This window comes from Leptonychotes weddellii, chromosome 3, assembly GCF_054177405.1.
Source record: "Leptonychotes weddellii isolate Sample4059 chromosome 3, ASM5417740v2, whole genome shotgun sequence".
NCBI classification, from domain to species: Eukaryota; Metazoa; Chordata; class Mammalia; order Carnivora; family Phocidae; genus Leptonychotes; species Leptonychotes weddellii.
In genome coordinates, this window is record NC_138371.1 from 148,095,823 (window position 1) to 148,114,825 (window position 19,003).

General features: G+C 42.5%; 2 protein-coding genes across 2 annotated transcripts in view; both read left to right on the forward strand.

Moving 5' to 3' along the window:
- The window catches only part of SCEL (sciellin), a 732,032-nt gene that overhangs the window by 126,432 nt on the left and 586,597 nt on the right, over nt 1-19,003 (forward strand). The window lies entirely within an intron of this gene.
- Nucleotides 8,123-17,699, forward strand: CLN5 (CLN5 lysosomal BMP synthase). The gene is made up of 4 exons (XM_081815079.1): nt 8,123-8,331; nt 11,294-11,459; nt 12,375-12,600; nt 15,645-17,699. The coding sequence occupies exons 1-4, from the start codon at nt 8,177-8,179 to the stop codon at nt 16,154-16,156; spliced, it is 1,059 nt and encodes a 352-aa protein (XP_081671205.1). The 5' UTR covers nt 8,123-8,176; the 3' UTR covers nt 16,157-17,699.

Consider the following 19,003-nt stretch of genomic DNA (forward strand, 5'->3'; position numbering starts at 1 on the left):
CTTGTCTAGAAACCATGTATTTCTGAATAATTCAGTGATGGTTATTTAATCTTTGAGTCAGGATCACACTGAAAGTATCTCTCAGTAAGTGATAAAATGTGTCCCTCATTTGGTTGGAGCTGTTTTTACTTGAACACGTTCTTCTAAATATTATAACTAAAGCATCACTTTTCAAATCCCTTTGAAAGCCTCCCCTGCCATCTTGCCTCTTTCTCCACACTGCTCCCATGGAGGGGCCATCTCTGGGCCATTCTGCTAGCAGCATCCTGGCAGGACGCCCCTCCCTGCAGCCCTGTGCGCAGCTGGGCTCCTATACGGCAGCGGCCCCAGCTGCATCATCGAACCTATCAGAAGAGAAGATACCTGGGTGGAAGAAAATGTTTCTTAGGCAATCGACAGCATGACTGTGAAGAGAGTTAAAATGATCAGCTTGCCCTGGCCTCTCAAATGCGGCAGTGTTTGGAACTGAAGCCCACAGGCACTGTGCATGGAAGAAATCTGTTCCAACATGAGGCTTCATTAAATACTCACTTAGTAAGAGAAGATGAAGGCTGTATGTACTCAGATCAATAGGAAATAATAAAAGCAAGGATAATTTGATCCATTCAGCTGAATGATATCATACAAGAGAATTGATATACTGAAAATTTTTTCTTATGGAGTAAGCCAGTGTGTTTCGAATGAATACATTTTCCCTATGATTCAAAGCCAGCTGGTCTCATCACCTTAAAGCACCGTCCCTCACCATGTCCGGCCCCCACCCCAGTGCCAATTACCAAATACGGCAGGCCCCAAATGGAAGATAATTCGTTAAGCTACCAGGAAAGCAGTTACATTGATACTCATTTGGAGGAAGGAAAATGGGAAAATGCTGTAGAACCTGCTTACCAGGCAGTAAGCTTTTCATCCTTTTCTCCCCCTGCATCCACATGAGTTTCCTGACCCACTGTGACTTCACAGCACGAAGGTGTCAGCTGCCAGGATGTGTGAAATGCAACAGAAAGAGTCCTTTACCGAACTGCTCACGGAGTGGCTCTGAGCCACCCCAAAACCACCTCCAAAGAGAGGAAATCCAGGATTACCTGAGGCAGCTGACAAGAAGAACCTATGAACAATTAATTCTTCAGCAAAGAATTAAGGCAGATGAGCACAATAACCCACAATTAGAATGGAAAAATAACATTTCTTTAAGTCTTCTGGGGTTGGCAATGATTTAATTAATTTCTTAACTTCATTTTTAAAAGTCAGAATAGCAACCTGTATTTGTCAAAGTTGCTCAGAGATCCTTCTGTAAAAAGCTGGTGCCAAATGCTGAAACACAAACCTGATCCTTAGGGAATTTACATGGCTTCAATGTAGCCCCTGTAGAAAGTGGATTTTACGACACCAAGTAATAATAGTAACATTTTTCATCAACAGTAAAATTCTGAAGATACAGGTGGGATACCCATCATGATAATAATTTTTGCTAAATATTTCAAGTGTGGTATGAAGTAGAAATATAATTTTTAAAGAGCATTTGAGATAACTTCAGTCCTCCTAAAAACAAAACTGTATCTTTATGTATTAGAATAAAAGATTGTTTTAAAAACCACTGTAATTTGTGCTCGCTTCGGCAGCACATATACTAAAAACCACTGTAATTTTTTGATTGATTTACAAGTGACACCATTTGAGATGTGAAAACTAATTTTAACATCAGACCTCAAGGGCAATAATCTTTACAAAGCTGTCTCAGGGCATACCTATTTGCAGTGAAAGAAAAAAAGACTAAATCTACAAGACACCAGCAGCTCAAATAAAATTAATAATTAATCTCCCTTATGTTCCCCCCAGGTTTTATAAAGAGATATTTAAATTTATGTTGTATATATAATGTGTAGCAAGTCTCCAATGCCTGATATCCATGCCTCCTAGTATTCGTTCCCTTTTGGAGACTCCTCTCTTTGAATCTAATCTCCCTTTTGATCAATGGAATGTGGCAGAGGTGACACTGAGGGACATCTGTGGCTAGAGCATAAGAGGAAAGCTGGCTCTCTTGGAATGTTGTTCTGAGGGTTGCCAGCTCTCATGTGAGAAGCGCAAACACCCTGGGGTCTAGAGGTTACCAGGAAGCGCAAGATCGCCACAGGGAATGGCCAGATGGCTGCTCATCTGTTCCAACCAATCCCAGCTTAGGCACCAGACATGGTGTGAAGACACCAGGGTGGTGACTTCCAGCCCAGTCATGCCTTCAGATGCCTGCAGCTCCAGCCACCATGCAGCTTGCCAGAGAGATCTCAAGCAAAGCTCAAGCTAAGCCTAGTCGACCAAAAGAACCAGGAAAGATAATAAATTATTGTTGAAGACGCTAAATTTTGGTGGTGCTTGTTACCCAGCAATAGACATCTGGAATACTTTGTATGTAAAATAGCAGTAAGCAACCTGTTCAGATAGACATGTGAGTATCCACAGCACCACACTCCTTATCTAAAACAATGATTTCTGATTCTCACTGTAGGACATCTCCAAACCACCTCCAAAGATTTCAAGAATATTGTGAACATTTAAAATAATCTTAAAATAGCGGCGCCTGGGTGGCTCAGTCAGTTAAGCGCCTGTCTTCAGCTTGGGTCATGATCCAGGGACCCTGGGACTGAGCCCTGAGTCGGGCTCCCTGCTCAGCGGGTTGGGGGGACTGCTTCTCCCTCTCCCTCGTGCTCTCTCATGTGCGTTCTTTCTCAAATAAATAAAATCTTAAAACAAGATTATTTTTTAAGATGTTATTTATTTATTTGAGAGAGAGAGAGCACAAGCAGAGGGAGCAGCAAAGGGAGAGGGAGAAGCATACTCCCCGCTGAGCAAGGAGCCCAATGCGGGGCTCGATCCTAGGACCCTAGGAAAATGACCTGAGCCAAAGGCAGATGCTTAACCAATTGAGCCACCCACGTGCCCCCCAAAATAAATAACCTTAAAATAAGGGTGCCTAGGTGGCACAGTCAGTTAAACATCCATCTGACTCTTGATTTTGGCTCAGGTCATGATCTCAGGGTCATGAGATCGAGCCCTGTGTCAGGCTCATGCTCAGGGAGGAGTCTGCTTGAGATTCTCTCTCCCTCTGCCCCCTCACCCCTGCTCGTGTGTGTGTGTGTGTGTGTGTGTGTGTGTGTGTGTGTGCTCACGTGCACGCCTTCTCTCAAGAAAGAAAGAAAATCTTAAAAAATAATAATCTTAAAATAAAACTGATTTTAAGTGTTTGAACAAACTAAACAAACTAAAACTGTTTAGTCTGAAAAAGATCAATATATAACACACAGTTCCTTATGAGGGGATTAAATAAAAAGAAGTAAAAAACATCTAAGACAATCATACTTGTAAATCAATCATTTATTTTAAAAGGTAGAGTCACCTATCTATAAAGTGATTCCTGCACTGAAAAGGTCCAGAAACAGGCAACCCTCCACTGTGATTTCCAGCGTCTCAAGGCCTCAAAACGTGGGCTGCATGCCACCTGTCACCTGGGAGCTGAATCAGCACCTGCGCTGTAACAAGATCTCCAGGTGATTCACATACCTATTAAACTTAGAGACATGCTTTTATAGAGCAGTGGTTCCCAAACTTGTCTGCATATGAGAATCATATGGGAATCTTAAAAATTCCAAAATCCAGGCCATGGGGACACAGGCACTGGTGGTTTTAAAGTCCTCCAGGTGATTCCAGGTGCAGCCAAGTCTGGGAATGACTGGTGACTCTTCATAAAGCACTGGTTCTCAAACTTGGCCGCACAGTGGGAGAACCTGTGGAGCATCAAAAAGCACTACCACCGGTTTCCAGCCCCAGGAAGTCTGATGCGACTGGTCTCAGGTGTGACCCAGGCACTGAGACTTTTTAAAGGCTTCCCAAGTGACTTTCATGTGCAGCAAAGTTTGAGAACCGTGATCTAGAACCTGGCACAGAGGCTTCAAGATGGTAGCTAAGTCTGCACCGCTCTTTCTGCAAAGGGCTTTAAAGTCAGTGAACGTTAATTAAAATGAACGGCTGGTCTCACAGCTTTCAGTTAACTCACCGGTATAATGACAGCTTCAAGCTTGCTGGAGTTCAGGTCTGCCAAATCTTGTATGTCCCCATGGGCTCTCCTGGCATTTTCCTCCAGCACATTTCTCTTCTCTTCTGCTGGGCTCTCTTTCAAGTGATTAACAATGTACATCTGCTCAGCATTAGGAGCAAATAGCTTCACCTTCAAAAATAGAAATAAAAACAAATGATGTCATTGCCTCTATGAAAATAATCAAGCAAATCAACCTCAGAGCCTAAACCAGGAAGGAAAGTCAGAAAACCACTAAGTAATTCTGTATGCCTTCAGGGCCAACACCAACTACAAATAGCAGCCACAAGGAAGAACTGCAGGGGACTTCTGCGGGGTCGGGAGGAGAGCTATAAATTAGCTTCTAGAAAGAAAGTAGAACAGAAAGAGACTGATTTCCAAATGCATACATACACATATCTATCTATCCACACACACAGCCATATATGTGTGTATACATATGTATATAAATTACATAGCCCTTGAACAATACAACTCCATGCATTGAAAATTTGTGTATAACTTTGACTACCCATAGCCTACTGTTGACCTAAAGCCTTACTGATAACATAAACTGTTAACGCAGATTTTGTATGTTACATATATTATATACTGCAGTCTTACAATGAAGTAAGCTAGAAGAAAATGTTAAGGAAATCATAAATGAAAGTACATTTACAGCTGTATTGTACTTATATTAAAAAAATTCTGTTTAAGGTGACCCACACAGTTCAAACCTGTGTTGTTCAAGGGTCAACAGTACATGCTTTTTAAAGAGATGGAAGAGAGGATTTTATTTTATTTTATTTTAAAGATTTTATTTATTTATTTGTTAGAGAGATCACAAGCAGGGGGAGTGGCAGGCAGAGGGTGAAGCAGCCTCCCCGCTGAGCAAGGAGGCTGATGAGATGCGGGGCTCGATCCCAGGACCCCGGGATCATGACCTGAGCCGAAGGCAGACGCTTAACCGACTGAGCCACCCAGGTGTCCCGAGAGGATTTGATTTTATAGATAGAAACATAGAGGGCTCAAAACCATGGGAGAGTTGAATAAATCTATCTCTAAAGTCTTTCTAAAGCTGGGATTCTCAAGCCTGCTGCATATTAGAATCACCTGGAGAGGTTGAGGCCCTGTTACATGGGAATCTCTGGGACGGAAGCACTAGCTTGGACATTGGTATGTCTTAAAATCTCCTGAGGTGATTCCATCATTTGTCAGGGTTGGCAACCATTGAACTAAAGCAAATGGGAAATAAAACTCACAAACTCAGGGCTCTAAGTTAAAATCTCACGGGTTTTATTTATTTATTTTAAAGATTTTATTTATTTATTTGAGAGGGAGCGCACGAACTCGATCCCAGGATCAGGGCCTGAGCTGAAGGCAAACACTTAACCGACTGAGCCACCCAGGTACCCCTAAAATCTCAGGGGTTTTAATGCCAAAAACCCAAAGCAGACCATTTGGAAGCTCTTACTTGATCTACTTCCAGGCATTCAACCCAACGAAGCTCTGGATTATCACCCCCAGTCTGCCATCAGAAACAGTTCCTCTTTCCCCAAAAGCTAGATCCTGCAGGGGCAGTGATCTGGGAAGACATGAGGATTAGGAGGCAAGGAAGGAAGTGCAGGGTAGGCACCTATATAATGGGGCCCTAAGTGTCACACCTTCTTCACTGACTTCTACCCCACCCCAAAACTTGCAGGTCCACCTCTCCAGGAACTAGATAAGGCTGGTCTGAGTCAAGTGTCCCTTGACTTTGAGAAGGCATCATTAGGACTAGAAAGCAAACAATCACGTTTTAGCCTCCTGTTATTAAACTTTGTATTTGATTAAAATATATATTAATATTCTAAACATTCTTCCCTGTATTTTTGGTTTTACAAAACTGAGTAATATCTCCTATCCATGGGATAGATCTATGGGAGAGATTCTAAGCACATATATATCCCATTATTAGTAAAAAGAAAAAAAAAGCTTCGAACATTCTGAAGGGCAAGAAAGATGAAAAAAAAAATTGGTTTAAACCAGTAATTCTGGAAACAGACTGGCTTGCAGTTGCTTCGTGAAATTAACCAGATCTACCTGCCCAAGGTGGAGGTGAAGATAAAAATTTAAATTTCACCTAAACTCTACCCTCCCCCAGAATCCTATAACTCTATTTTTTCCTTTGAGTAGATGCTATACAGTTCCACTGGTGGGCAACAGTTCAATGGTTGATGAACATGATTTTATCAGACTACAGTATTCTTCTGAGTGTTCTTAAGCTGAGCAAGGACCCAAGGGAAACCAACTGGATTAAAATTCAAACTATTTTTTGATGGATCTTCCAAGATTTAAAAACCATGAACTAGAGAGAAGTCAGTACAATGAGGTATCAGGCAACAACAGTCTATAAGCATCTTTAGCCTGGGATGCTGGGGTCATAGCCAAAAGGAACAGAAGGCAGAACCAGACCCGAGCAGATGGGAGCTACTGAGAGGCTGAGTTAAGGCTAACATGAGGGACTGCTTTCTCACCATTAGAGCTCCCTGCAGGCGGAATGAAGAGACTGCAGTCCCAAGAGAGGAGAGCCCCACCACTGACCATGGTCAACTTGAAACTTGTCTCTATAGCTCTCGGAAGTCCTGAGTAGGATGGGAAGCTCCACTGGCCCTCTAGCCTAGGATCCCATTATTTGTATACTGTTACTCTAGAGAGCTGTTTCAGTGGTAAGTCATGCTCAAGTAAATACCCTCTGGGAATCCTGTGGGTGCCCTGTCAAACTGAACATTACATTTCAGCTGTCATAGCTAGGATGTGTTGCGCCCTCCCCTCCCCACCCCCAACTTGTGTGGGTCTTTGGAGAGGTCAGTTTAGCCTTGGTGATTCTGAACTGAGCCATGGTATGCAGGAGAGCTAGGACTGCACCCACCTAAACACTTAGGTAAGTGGGTGTTAAAATGGTACCCTGCCTGAATCTCCACAGAATTTCCTAAGCTGGTGCAGCAAGTGGGAGAAGGGGAAGGAGGCTGGGTGGGGGAGGGACTAATTCCCATCAGCCCTCAGAAAGCCTAGCAGGCGTGAGGAAGCCAGTGCTGCTCCCTCCATCCCCAGCGTGAGTCATGTGGTCGCCTATGACCTCACTTACTCCAGTATCCTTACAAATACTATGATGGTTCACAAGTGTTGTGGGTGAAGTGAAGGTAAGCTGCTCTCTTGTAAAACAAGTAACTATAAGTTATAACGCTTTTAATGTACTATTTATAGACATAAGTCAATATCTTTGTATGAAAGTATGGCAGGCCATGGATATCTCACCAGAAGCAGGGCGGTTGATCCCACTGTTTTCTTGAGCTGGATGAAGGGTCAAAGAAGGGTAATGTAGAATCTTCTGCCCCACTGAAGCGGGCGATCCCAACAAGGAAGAACATCGCGGGGCGGGGTGGGGGGGGGAAGGGGTGGAGTGGATCAAATAGCGTAGTATCGTGGGCCGTGCATTGCGTTGGCCATTGCCTCAGGTCGGGTGAGGACCAATCATTCCTCCATGATTGTCTTCCTCACGGCACCACCACCGCCAAATAAAGATTCTTTCACTCAAATGTTTGCTGTCACCTAGTCTGGACCCTGTGTGGCGGAGTGAGAGTTCCGTGCTAGAGAATCCAAAGGAGGGGCCCAAAGATGGACTCTTGGTGGTGGTGGTGGCTTGGTTTGGGTGGGAGTTGTTGAGCGCAGGTCAGAAAAATAGCTCCGAAGAAGCGGTGAACTTTAAACTGAGACGCGGGACCAGAAGCACTGGGCATTCTGGGTCTGTTTCAGAAAAAGGAGGCCCCGAGGCCCAGATGGAGCGCTCCAAGAAGCCGGACCCAAGAGCCTTCCCGGCCGGCAAAGTTTTGAAAGCCGCCACCCTGCGGGCCGCTGCGGACAGGGAAAACGGTCCGCACGAAAGGGCTTCGCTCCCTCGGGCTCAGGAAGGCGTCCGACGCCACGGGGCCGAATCTCCGGCCAGGGAGAGGGCGGGACCGGCCGGACCCAGGCGGCCGAGTCCGGGGTTGGGCGTGGCTCCGCGCATGCTCAGCGCGCGGGCCGTCCGCGTCGCCGGGCTCGGGAGGCGCCGGAAGCACCGGGAGCCGTCACATGGCGCAGGCGGGGAGCGCCCACCGTGGGGTCGGTGGGCAGCGGGCCGCGGGCGCGGCTCCGGGGTGCGCGCTTTGGCGCTGGGCCCTGGCGCTGCTGTGGCTGCCGACGGCCGCGGCCGGCCCCTCCCGGCGCCAGTGGCCCGTGCCCTACAAGTGAGTGCGCGCGGCGCGCGGCGGGGCGGGCGCGCGCACGGCTGGGGCTGGCGGGGCGGGGTGCCGGGGCCGAGAGGCGCTCCCCACGCGGTGGGGGACCGGGTGGAGCGCGCCGGAGTCGCCGCTGCCAGCCGCGCGCCGCCCTGGGGCCTCTCTTCCTCTGGGGACACTTGCGCCAGTTTCTAGGTGCCCTAGGCTCAGGACACTCCCTAATCATGGAAGAAACGGAAAGTAATGTCATTTTACTGAGTGAATTTTGGATGCAAGTAACCGACTGAATAGTTTGAGGAGACTTTGAATATCGCGTTTGTTTATTAACGTCCTGCACGTCGTTATCTTGAGCGCGTACCCATTGGCACAACTGACAGCGTGACCCACTGGTTGGGGTTTTCTGGGACTTTCCGTTTTTATCCCTAAAAGTCATGCGTCCTTAGACTCGCCCGCCCCCTTTGACTCAGGCACCCCGGGAAGGTTGGTGACCTCGTTTGTTACCTGTTTCCAGTCTGGGTGTAGGATGTGGTCATAAGACCAGGACAGAGACTGCAAACCTGTGAAGCTGATTGGAGCCTCTGACCTAGAAGTATTTACACGACCGAAGATGGTCCAGGTGGCTAAACACACGGAAAGAAAACAACGCTGTTAACACCAGGCAGGACTTTTGAAAACGCACAGCTATTTCGGATGACAAAATAGTGAATGGGGAGGCAGGTTAACCTAGTGGTCAGGAGAGAGTTCTGGGTTCCAGTCAAATCAGGCACCACCATCACTAGCTGTTCCATATCCGTAACTCTAACCACGTGTCCTGAGTTAGCAGGAATAGTAGCTTTTACCCCGTGTTTGTAGGGGGATTACATCTAGTAAATGCCAGCTATTGTCAAGCCTGGGTATTAGCGTATTCTCACTGAATGCTTTGCACCACTTCCTCGTTTTGCTTGATATATATGAAGAGAGAAGTTTGGGTTTTCTTGAAAAAATGTTAATACAGTGTTCACTCAAAAAAACATAAAAAAGAAGTAAAAAATAAATGTTCAATAAAATGAGATTGTAAATCCAAAACTACTTGATTTAAAATTAGGGAAAGATATGGACTATAACTTCGTGTTTCTATAAAAGTTTCAAGTATTAAGTTGAGTTTAATCTTCTCTACTGAATATAATAAAATTTAACTTTATTAAATTCACACGAATTATGCTTTTGAAATTACCCTTGACCTACAAGAGATTTAGCTGTGGGCAAGTGAAAACTATATATAGTTATGTATTTGTTTCAACCAGATGAGCACCTATAAAACAGGTAAGTATACCTAAATCTTATAAATGCTGTGTGTGTGGGGGGGAGGGTGTTAATATTTTTGGCTAACTTCTTAAAATAGAAATTTTTGTTGATGTGTTAGGGTTGTAAAAGAACAGATCTGTCTAAAACCTTAGAGATCCAGGATTCTTCAGGATAGATGGAGGCAGCGTCTTTTTTTCGTCCGTATCTTCCAGTGCCAAATATGGAAGGTGACCAGGGGTGTCTACTACTACAATCCGCCCCCTAGTCCTATTGCCAAGGCCTTCTGGGTAGCGGGGGGTGTCTTCTCTTCTTGTTACATGAGTACTGGTACTGCTAACTGACCAATGCCTTAACTTCCTCTCTCTCACTGCCCTCTTCTAACTCATAAAATAAGGTTTGTTTTGCAGCAAATCCAGTCAGACCAGGTCTGCTACTTACAATCCTTGAAGCTCACTCTGGGGCTCATTCCTTGGCAGTTGTAGAGTCCAGGGGTTGCGGTTCCTGCTGCGTCAGTGCAAAATGACAGTCCCTGCCGCCCTCTCCTGCCCTGAAGCCTGGATTCCTTATTTACAGTCTTATTTACCTACTGTCTTAAAATACTTAATGTTTTCTGTACTCGTGTCCTAACCTTTGGAAGTATTTTAAAAACCTAAGCCAGGTCTTCATCTCTTTCTTTGTCCTCCTCGTCTCTACCCATTCCACATCTGGTAGAAGTGATTTCTCTCCTGTGTGCTCGAGGGACTTTGTATCTTTCTTTAGCACTTACCACACTGCACTTGGTTTACTTGTTTAATGTATTCCCAGCCCCCACCCAAATGTTCTTGAGGAAGGGAACATCATTTTAATTTTGTTTTCCTCCTCCCTAGTATGGTGTCCTATACATAGTAGAGCTTTAATAAATATTGGCTGAAGGATCATTGGTTAATTTCATTATTTAAAATTGTTTAAAGATCTAATTGGCTTTATTAAACGATTCATGAACTCGGCCACATCCTGTCTAGCAAATAGAGGGGCACTCCTGTTGGCTAATTCTTAAGAAAATAGAAAATATATTCTGAAATAAAAATAAAAATACATTCTATTTAATCATAATTATTTTGGAATCATCTTAACATATGGATTGTTTAGGAAATTAAATATCACTTGAAAATACTCCTTTATTCAGTGAGTATTTGTCTACTAAATAAGATCTGATCTGTGAACATTTTAAGATACAGCCCCCATTTTCAAGATTTTCACAATGGGAGCAGGAAACAGAGAAGCATGCATTTATCAAAGTGCTTTTAATGTATAATTGGCTATTAAAGACATCATTGGAGGGCGCCTGGGTGGCTTAGTCAGTTAAGCATCTGCCTTCAGCTCAGGTCATGATGCCAGGGTCCTGGGATGGAGCCCGGCGTCCGGCTTCCTGCTCATCAGGGAGCCTGCTTCTCCCTCTCCCTCTGCTGCTGCTTCCCCTGCTTGTGCTCTCTCTGTCAAATAAATAAAATCTTTAAAAATAAATAAGACGTCATTGAAGTTTGTTCACAGGATAACAGATAAAATGTTTAAACACTATGGGCTAAACTTTTGAATGTTTCCTCTGAAAATGTTATTGACAGTGGTACTGAAATCTGGATTCTAAAATGTTCAAGAAGAACCAAATTCCTATTAGAATCTAAGTTAGTGGTTTCTTTTTCTTTATTAGACGCTCTTCCTTCCGTCCAGAACCAGATCCTTATTGTCAAGCTAAATACACATTCTGTCCAACTGGCTCACCTATCCCAGTTATGAAAGGTGATGATGTCATTGAAGTCTTTCGGTTACAAGCCCCAGTATGGGAATTTAAATATGGGAACCTCCTGGGACACTTGGTAAGGCTGCATCTTGATCTTATAACTTGGGTTAATTAAATGATTTATTAAGTGGATTTGAGGGAATAATCGCTGTGCAAAGGGCTGATTTGAGATAATGTTTAATTCGTGTTCTTGGCATGTCTAAAATGAGTAGTCAGTGGGGCAGCTGGGTGACTCAGCTGGGTAAACATCTGACTCTTGGTTTTGGCTCAGCTCATCATGATCTTGGGGTCATGAGATCCAGCCCTGCCTGGGCTCTGTGCTTGGGGGCAGAGTCTGCTTGAGATTCTCTCCCTCTCCCTCTGCCCTGCACCCCCCTCTTGAGGGCACCTGTGTGCTTGCAAGCTCGTGCGTGCTCTCTCTCTCTCTCTCAAATAAGTAAATAAATAAATAAAATCTTTAAAATGAGTAGTCAAAAAAATATTACCATATTTTATGATCCTGACAGTAACAGATGCAGTTGCTTTAATCCATTTTGATATTCTGTATCCGTACCCAGCTCCTGGAAAGTAAGAAAGGAGAAGGCCTGGGGAAGGGGCAAGGTAGGCAGGAAACACTTCACCTCCAGTCCCTGCTGCACACTTCCTAGGTTAGCTCACCATTTGAGCCTCTCATCCCCCTGTGAAGTATATAGACTTCCTGAGACTGACACGGAGCTTCTTGAACCCATTCTAAACTTAAGGAAATTAAGAGCATGTCCATATAGCAAACATCCTTACTATCTGAGATAGGCAGCAGTCAAAACCAGAGTGGAGGAGGGCCTGGACTTTGAGGAGCCACAGGGTGGACACAGGAATAGCAACATGGAGGAGGAATGGCTGAGCAGTTGCTGTAGTTGATACACAGTCGTGGTGTATTACATTTTCTCCCATTTGGTTCCTGGGCCAGTGGTTCCTTCACAAGTGCTTTTATACTTGTATGATCTTTACACAGAAAATTATGCATGATGCCATTGGATTCAAGAGTACTTTAACTGGCAAGAACTACACAATGGAATGGTATGAACTTTTCCAACTTGGAAACTGTACATTTCCCCATCTCCGACCTGAAATGAATGCCCCTTTCTGGTGTAATCAAGGAGCTGCCTGCTTTTTTGAAGGAATTGATGATAGGCACTGGAGGGAAAACGGGACGTTAGTTCTAGTAGCAACCATATCAGGTAAGTTTCAAAAATATGGCAGTATTTAACAATTGCATCAATATCCATATGAAAAAATATTACTTTCATGGAGGCATTTCATTCATGTTCTGCTCTTTAGAGGTCAGTTTACAAAATGTACTTCTGGAAGCAATAACTTTTGACCCAGACTATTGCTCATGCCAAGCGTCACCTTTAGATGATGAGTAGTGTATCTCCTCTATTCCATGGTGAAATATGAAGGAAATGATAAAATGTTTTTTGCAACTAAATTGGACTTTCTAAATAAAATAGTGGAAGAACATCCACAAAACGCCTGATAAAATAACTGATTAAAGGTGCTGTTAACCATATCTGGAAAAAGATTTTCAGTGATGATACCTTGTTTTTATGTCAAGAAGTAATAGCTACCGCTTATGGGTTCTTACTCTGGGCCCAGCAGCGGTTCCAAGTGCTTTATCTATATCATTTATCTATACATCGTTTATCATCACAAACCCCCCCCCCCCAAATAGTTACTGTTATTCCCCACCACTACCATTTTACAGATGGGGAAACTGAAGCACAAAGTGCTTAAAGTCACACAGCTAATAAATAAGTGGGACTCCAACCTTGGCACTGAAGCCCTATTGACCATTTTCTTAACTACTTCGCTACATTATTTTCCAAAATATTCACAGTCTTATGGATTTGAGGCTCCTCAGGCAATTGAAATATTTTCTCTCTAAGATTTTCTGTTCTTTTGGATGTATTGGAAAGTTGCTGAAACACTTGGAATTTTGCTGCATGTGTAGCGTTGTTGGATAGTGATGAAGAAAGTTCAGAACTGGGCGCCTGGGTGGCTCAGTCGTTAAGCGTCTGCCTTCGGCTCAGGTCATGATCCCAGGGTCCTGGGATCGAGTCCCGCATCGGGCTCCCTGCTCCATGGGAGGCCTGCTTCTCCCTCTCCCACTCCCCCTGCTTGTGTTCCCTCTCTCACTGTCTCTCTCTCTCTCTGTCAAATAAATAAATAAAATCTTTAAAAAAAAAAAAAAAAAAAGTTCAGAACTTTTACCAGAAACTGGTATGTGACCTTGGGTGACATTTTACTTTATCGACTCATTACCCCATTGTAGAATGAGGATGAGACTGCCATTGCATCCTAGAGGTAGGGAGCTTGCCCATATGATTCATAGAGCTCCGCATTATAATTGTTGTTCCCAAGAAAGCAGAAATAATCTGGAATGAAAGCCCTGTTTGTGGTAAGAATTCTTCAGTGAACCACAGGCCTTGAGGATGTTATCATGCTTTCCACTTGGATAACTCTGCACAGCATTTTGGAGCATGTTATCTCACAGTTCAGTGAGGAGAAAACACTCTTCTTCCTTTTATAAGTAAGGAATTGAGGGTCAACCAGGTAGAATGACTTACCAGTCTCTTCAAGTCACAAATCTGGTTGTAGAACCAGGAATCTTCTAACTGTACACCATGCTGTTACCTGATCTTCCTTCCTACTTTCTAATTGATGTGCCCCCAACCATTCCAACAATATCAAAGTCCATTTCTCTTTTAACCGTGCTCAGTGTTCATACTCTTCATTCCAGGCCAGTTCACATTTCTCCTTTCTCTGTCCACCTATCTCATTATCTGAAAATTCTTCTTTCTGACATCAGTGTACGATATGAACAAGTGATCATTATTTCATGTAAAATATTTTTTAATATGCTAGTGCCTAAATCTTTCCAGTTACCCATCTGCTTTGTGATTAATCCTGTTCACTGATATTTTCTCATGTTACAGAAGTGTTTTGAAGTATTCTCAATTACAGCAGTGACTTTTTAAAGTTGAAGAACACTAAGAACAGTATCCCCAGTTCTAAGAAAACAGGCTTTATATTATTCCACAACTTTAATTCCATAAAGTTGATCAAAGCAGCCACTCTTCATTTTATAGGACACAAAGTATTGATTTCATGGACTCAAGTTGGAGCACTTAAGAAAGGTTCACACAGGGTGACAAAGTGAAATGTTGGGGCCAAGCTCTATTAGGCATTGTAAATGAGGTTGTAACCACACAAAGTATGGTGCTTTGTTAACTTTTGGAGAGATTCCTCTGGTCTGGTACAAGGTGGTAGGAGAGTGTGAGCCGTTCCAGAATCTGTATAGTGCACAAACGTGGCCAAAAACATTTCCAGTTTAGTTGCTTCATTGGAAGAATTTGTATGGTTAGTGGGAAGGTTGTAAGCAGAATCCCACCAGCTGCAAGTATAGAGAGAAAGGGAAATATCAAATACTCAAGGAGGATAGGGTATAGTAAGTACTTTTCTCTTGTAACATGAGTAGGCCAGCCTTCTAGAGTAGCAGCTCCCCTGGCTGCCATTCATACTGTGTGGGCACCGTGCTGTGTGACAGAAAAGCTCTGCATTTCCTCTCCTCCATTCTTAACACGCCTTGGCCCCATTCACTTTTACCTCTTCCCCAGTTTTTTTCCTGGTTTTCTCTCTTTTGCCTCTGAATCCAAGATTTGTTGAGTGGGGTAAAGAAAGAGGGCTTCTGGGGTGCCTGGGTGGCTCAGTCGTTAAGCATCTGCCTTCAGCTCAGGTCATGATCCCAGGGTCCTGGGATTGAGCCCCGCATCGGGCTCCCTGCTCTGCGGGGAGCCTACTTCTCCCTCTCCCACTCCCCCTGCTTGTGTTCCGTCTCTTGCTGTGTCTCTCTCTGTCAAAATATAAATAAAATCTTAAAAAAAAAAAAAGGGCTTCTGCATGTGTATAATTTTGCTTTTGACTATACCTTAAATGATTGTAGAATTGGTATGTAAGACTTTATACACCTGTTGTAGCTAATGTTTACAATTCAGAAATACCTTGTAGCTTGAAAAATAGAATAAAAATTAGCTGAGCTTGGATTCCTATCGTGAGATACAGGTTTGGAACTATTACTATAAATAATAGATAAATAATAATAAAAACTATTATTTATTCATGGCCTTAATCATCAGGTTAGAACATTTTACATAAAACTAATATGATTAGCTTTGATGTTCACATAGGTAATTTTTTTTTTTTTTTTTTTTTATTTAACTAGGAAACACATTTAACGAAATGGCCAAGTGGGTAAAGCGGGACAATGAAACAGGGATTTATTACGAGACATGGACTGTCCAAGCCAGCCCAGAAAGAGGGGCGGAGACATGGTTTGAATCCTACGACTGTTCTAAATTCGTGTTAAGGACATATAAGAAGTTGGCTGAACTTGGAGCAGAGTTCAAGAAGATAGAAACCAACTATACGAGAATATTTCTTTACAGTGGAGAACCTACCTATTTGGGAAATGAAACATCTGTTTTTGGGCCAACAGGAAATAAGACTCTTGCTTTAGCCATAAAAAAATTTTATTACCCCTTCAAACCACATTGGTCAACTAAGGAATTTCTCTTCAGTATCTTGCAAATTTTTGATGCAGTGATTATACACAGAGAGTTCTATTTGTTTTATAATTTTGAATATTGGTTTTTACCTATGAAATTCCCTTTTATTAAAATAACTTATGAAGAAATCCCTTTACCTAACAGAAACAAAACACTCTCTGGTTTATAATATTTTAGTTCTACTGCTCTTTTTTCCTTTTATCACTAGCATATGTTTTTCACGGGGTGACTTTACATTTGTGGATTTCTTAGGCCTTTCTACCTTGGAGCAGAAATACACCTGGGCAGAATTGCCACGTACCATCTCAGGACTATTTTTGGAGAGAAGCTGAAACTTACTGCACTGGTCAAAGTGAGCACATTAGGTGATCTTGGTTTCAAACTCCAAGCCTTTCTTAATATGAATTACAGTTCATATCAGATATATAGGATCTTTGGACCCCATTTTTTTTTTTAATTGTGGATATGGTGTACCAAGATTTTTTTAATACCCTCAGTGACATTTTCATGATGGGAGGTATTTTTTTCTGGTATAGTAGTTATGCATTTTCATTTAAGTACTTTTTGGTGGTTTAGACGGACTTTACAGCTTTTGTAACTTTTGGGACCAGGCCTAGTATGATTTTGTTCTGTTCACTTAAAGACCAATCTGGACACCGTAGCTGCAGCTACTCGTGCTTCTGGATGAGGTAAAAACAGTGTTAAAGAGCACAAGTTTCTAGCTAGCATTTTAGAATTAGCCAGTAACTGGCATTTTGTGATTTAGGCAGCTTAGCATCTCTGAACCTTAGTGTCCTTATGTCTAAGATGATACATTTGTCAGGATTGTTGTAAAGACTGAAGCCATGTATGTTTGTCATAGGAAAGTTACAGTAAATGGTCGCTATAATGATGAGTCAAAGAACAAAGTGCCATCCTCGACCTGGTCTAATGTAGTTTAAATGCCAACCTTTCCTGGGGTTTATAGTAATTCCCTAGACTTTGAGCTGACAGTTGAATGCTTCTGCAATTCTTCAAACACAGGGGACACAGAAGTATGACTGCAGGTGCATCTGGGTGAACAGGCACCCTCAGACTCCTCTACTCTTCTTGTGTGCCTTCCACCCAGTAGAGATGCCCACACAGAAGAGGGTACACTTCTCAGATGGGACAGGTTTTTGTCAAGGATCTCCAAGTAGCTGTGCTTCCATTTAGGGCCATCAAACAAGGTTTCAAGGTCCTTTAAATGTTTGATGATCAACTGAACACTGTCTATTCATGGAAAAAACACCAGTCAGTAAGATGATGAAGCAGAGACAATCTGTTAAATATGTAAACTATGTTATTCAGTTTCTACTAACATTTGCCTCCTGAGAGGTTAGTTAGGTTATCACTGAGTTCTCCTACAAAGCCCAAACATAGGTATTATTTACCTGACCCAAATGAGTAAACTGGGGCTTAGGTTAAATGACCTTTCCCTGGCTACCCAGCTAATGGTAACCGAGCCACATTTTGAACCAGTTCTGTTGACTGCATGGCAAACAATATCAAGCGAGGTTTCACCGTTACTCAAAATGTAGTCCTCAGACCAGTGCCCACACCACAGGTTACCAACACCGTAGGTTACTGGTCAAGTACAGATACGGATAGGAAACATTCAGAAACTTCTTTTAAAGCAACTTATTGGAGTAATTTTGTTTCTCTTGAATCTAATAAAAAAAAAATTGCTTGTATTTTGTATGTCTTTATTTCATTTGTCTAGGAATTAATTTTTATTGTCTTTTTTAAAACTATAGGCACTACACCAGTCTGAAAATAAAAACCCAGCCCTTCACCAAAGATAACTTGAGAAGCCCTGCATTACTCTGCTTACTGCAGCACAAAGGCAAAGTCTTGCTAAAATACATGGGGAGAACTTTGTTTCACTGCCTACCATTTAGCCTATGTACTCATGTTAATAGTGCCTAAACACTCCTAATTAATTTTGCCTCTTTAACCTGCTAGTTATCCTCAGAAGGTCACAATCGTGGATCTTTGCGTTATCACCACCTAGTGGCTGAAATGGGGCAGTGCCAACTTTTACTAGATACTTAGGAAAATTGATCTGGAAAACAGAATTCCGGATTTTCTAGAACTGCAATGGGGAAACAAGCAAAAACTCTTGTGCCACATTTGTGTTAACTCCAAAGCACAGAACTTGATTCTGTAGCAAAGACAAATGAGGACGCCTGGATGTGGAACTTGAATTTTTATTGTATTTTTCAGTTCCTAAGAATATTTTAACAAATGAAGGAATTCTGTGAAAATAATTGGTAGACTCAGGTGACTACAGCACAGAGCATAAAAATCACATTAGTACTTAAGAATTTATCAAACTTGTCAACTGTACTTGTAAGATGAAGTAAGCCTTTTGGAGTAGAGATGGAATGAACATGCTTTCAAAATGGTAGTTTATGGCCAGGCAGGAATTTGCCAATTAAATTTTGCTGCCCTTTGATCTACTATATAACTTAAATGTGATTTCTATTTTTCTGTTATGAATGTATAAACTTTCCTCCATTTCTATGAGAAACCATTTTGTTGAAGTTTGATTTAGGGGCTTTAGAATAAATATATCCTCCCTTACTAATTCTGGCTCAGTATTCAGTAAGTATACCCACAAAGTGTCATCAAATGTATTTTAATAATTACTTACAGGAAAACAGTCAAAAGATTAAAATACATATTTGGAACCCTTGATATTGGCTTCTTTGAAATCAGGGGAAAAAATAAAAGCCTTAAGAAACTTCATCTAGTTTTATAATCTGGTCTGGTGGTACTAAATGAAGTTTTTGATCTTTTTTTTTTTTTTTAAGAAATTGTTGGTATGTTATACGAAGAACAGTGTTCCAAAACCATACACATGCTTTTCCCTGTTCACAGCCAAGGCAAATGGGCTGGCCGAAGTTTGTTTCCAGCATCTTCCTATTTACCCTTCATTGTCCAAGTAGCTTCCTGTGCTCTCAAATTTGCCTATCTACATTTTCTCTCCCCTACT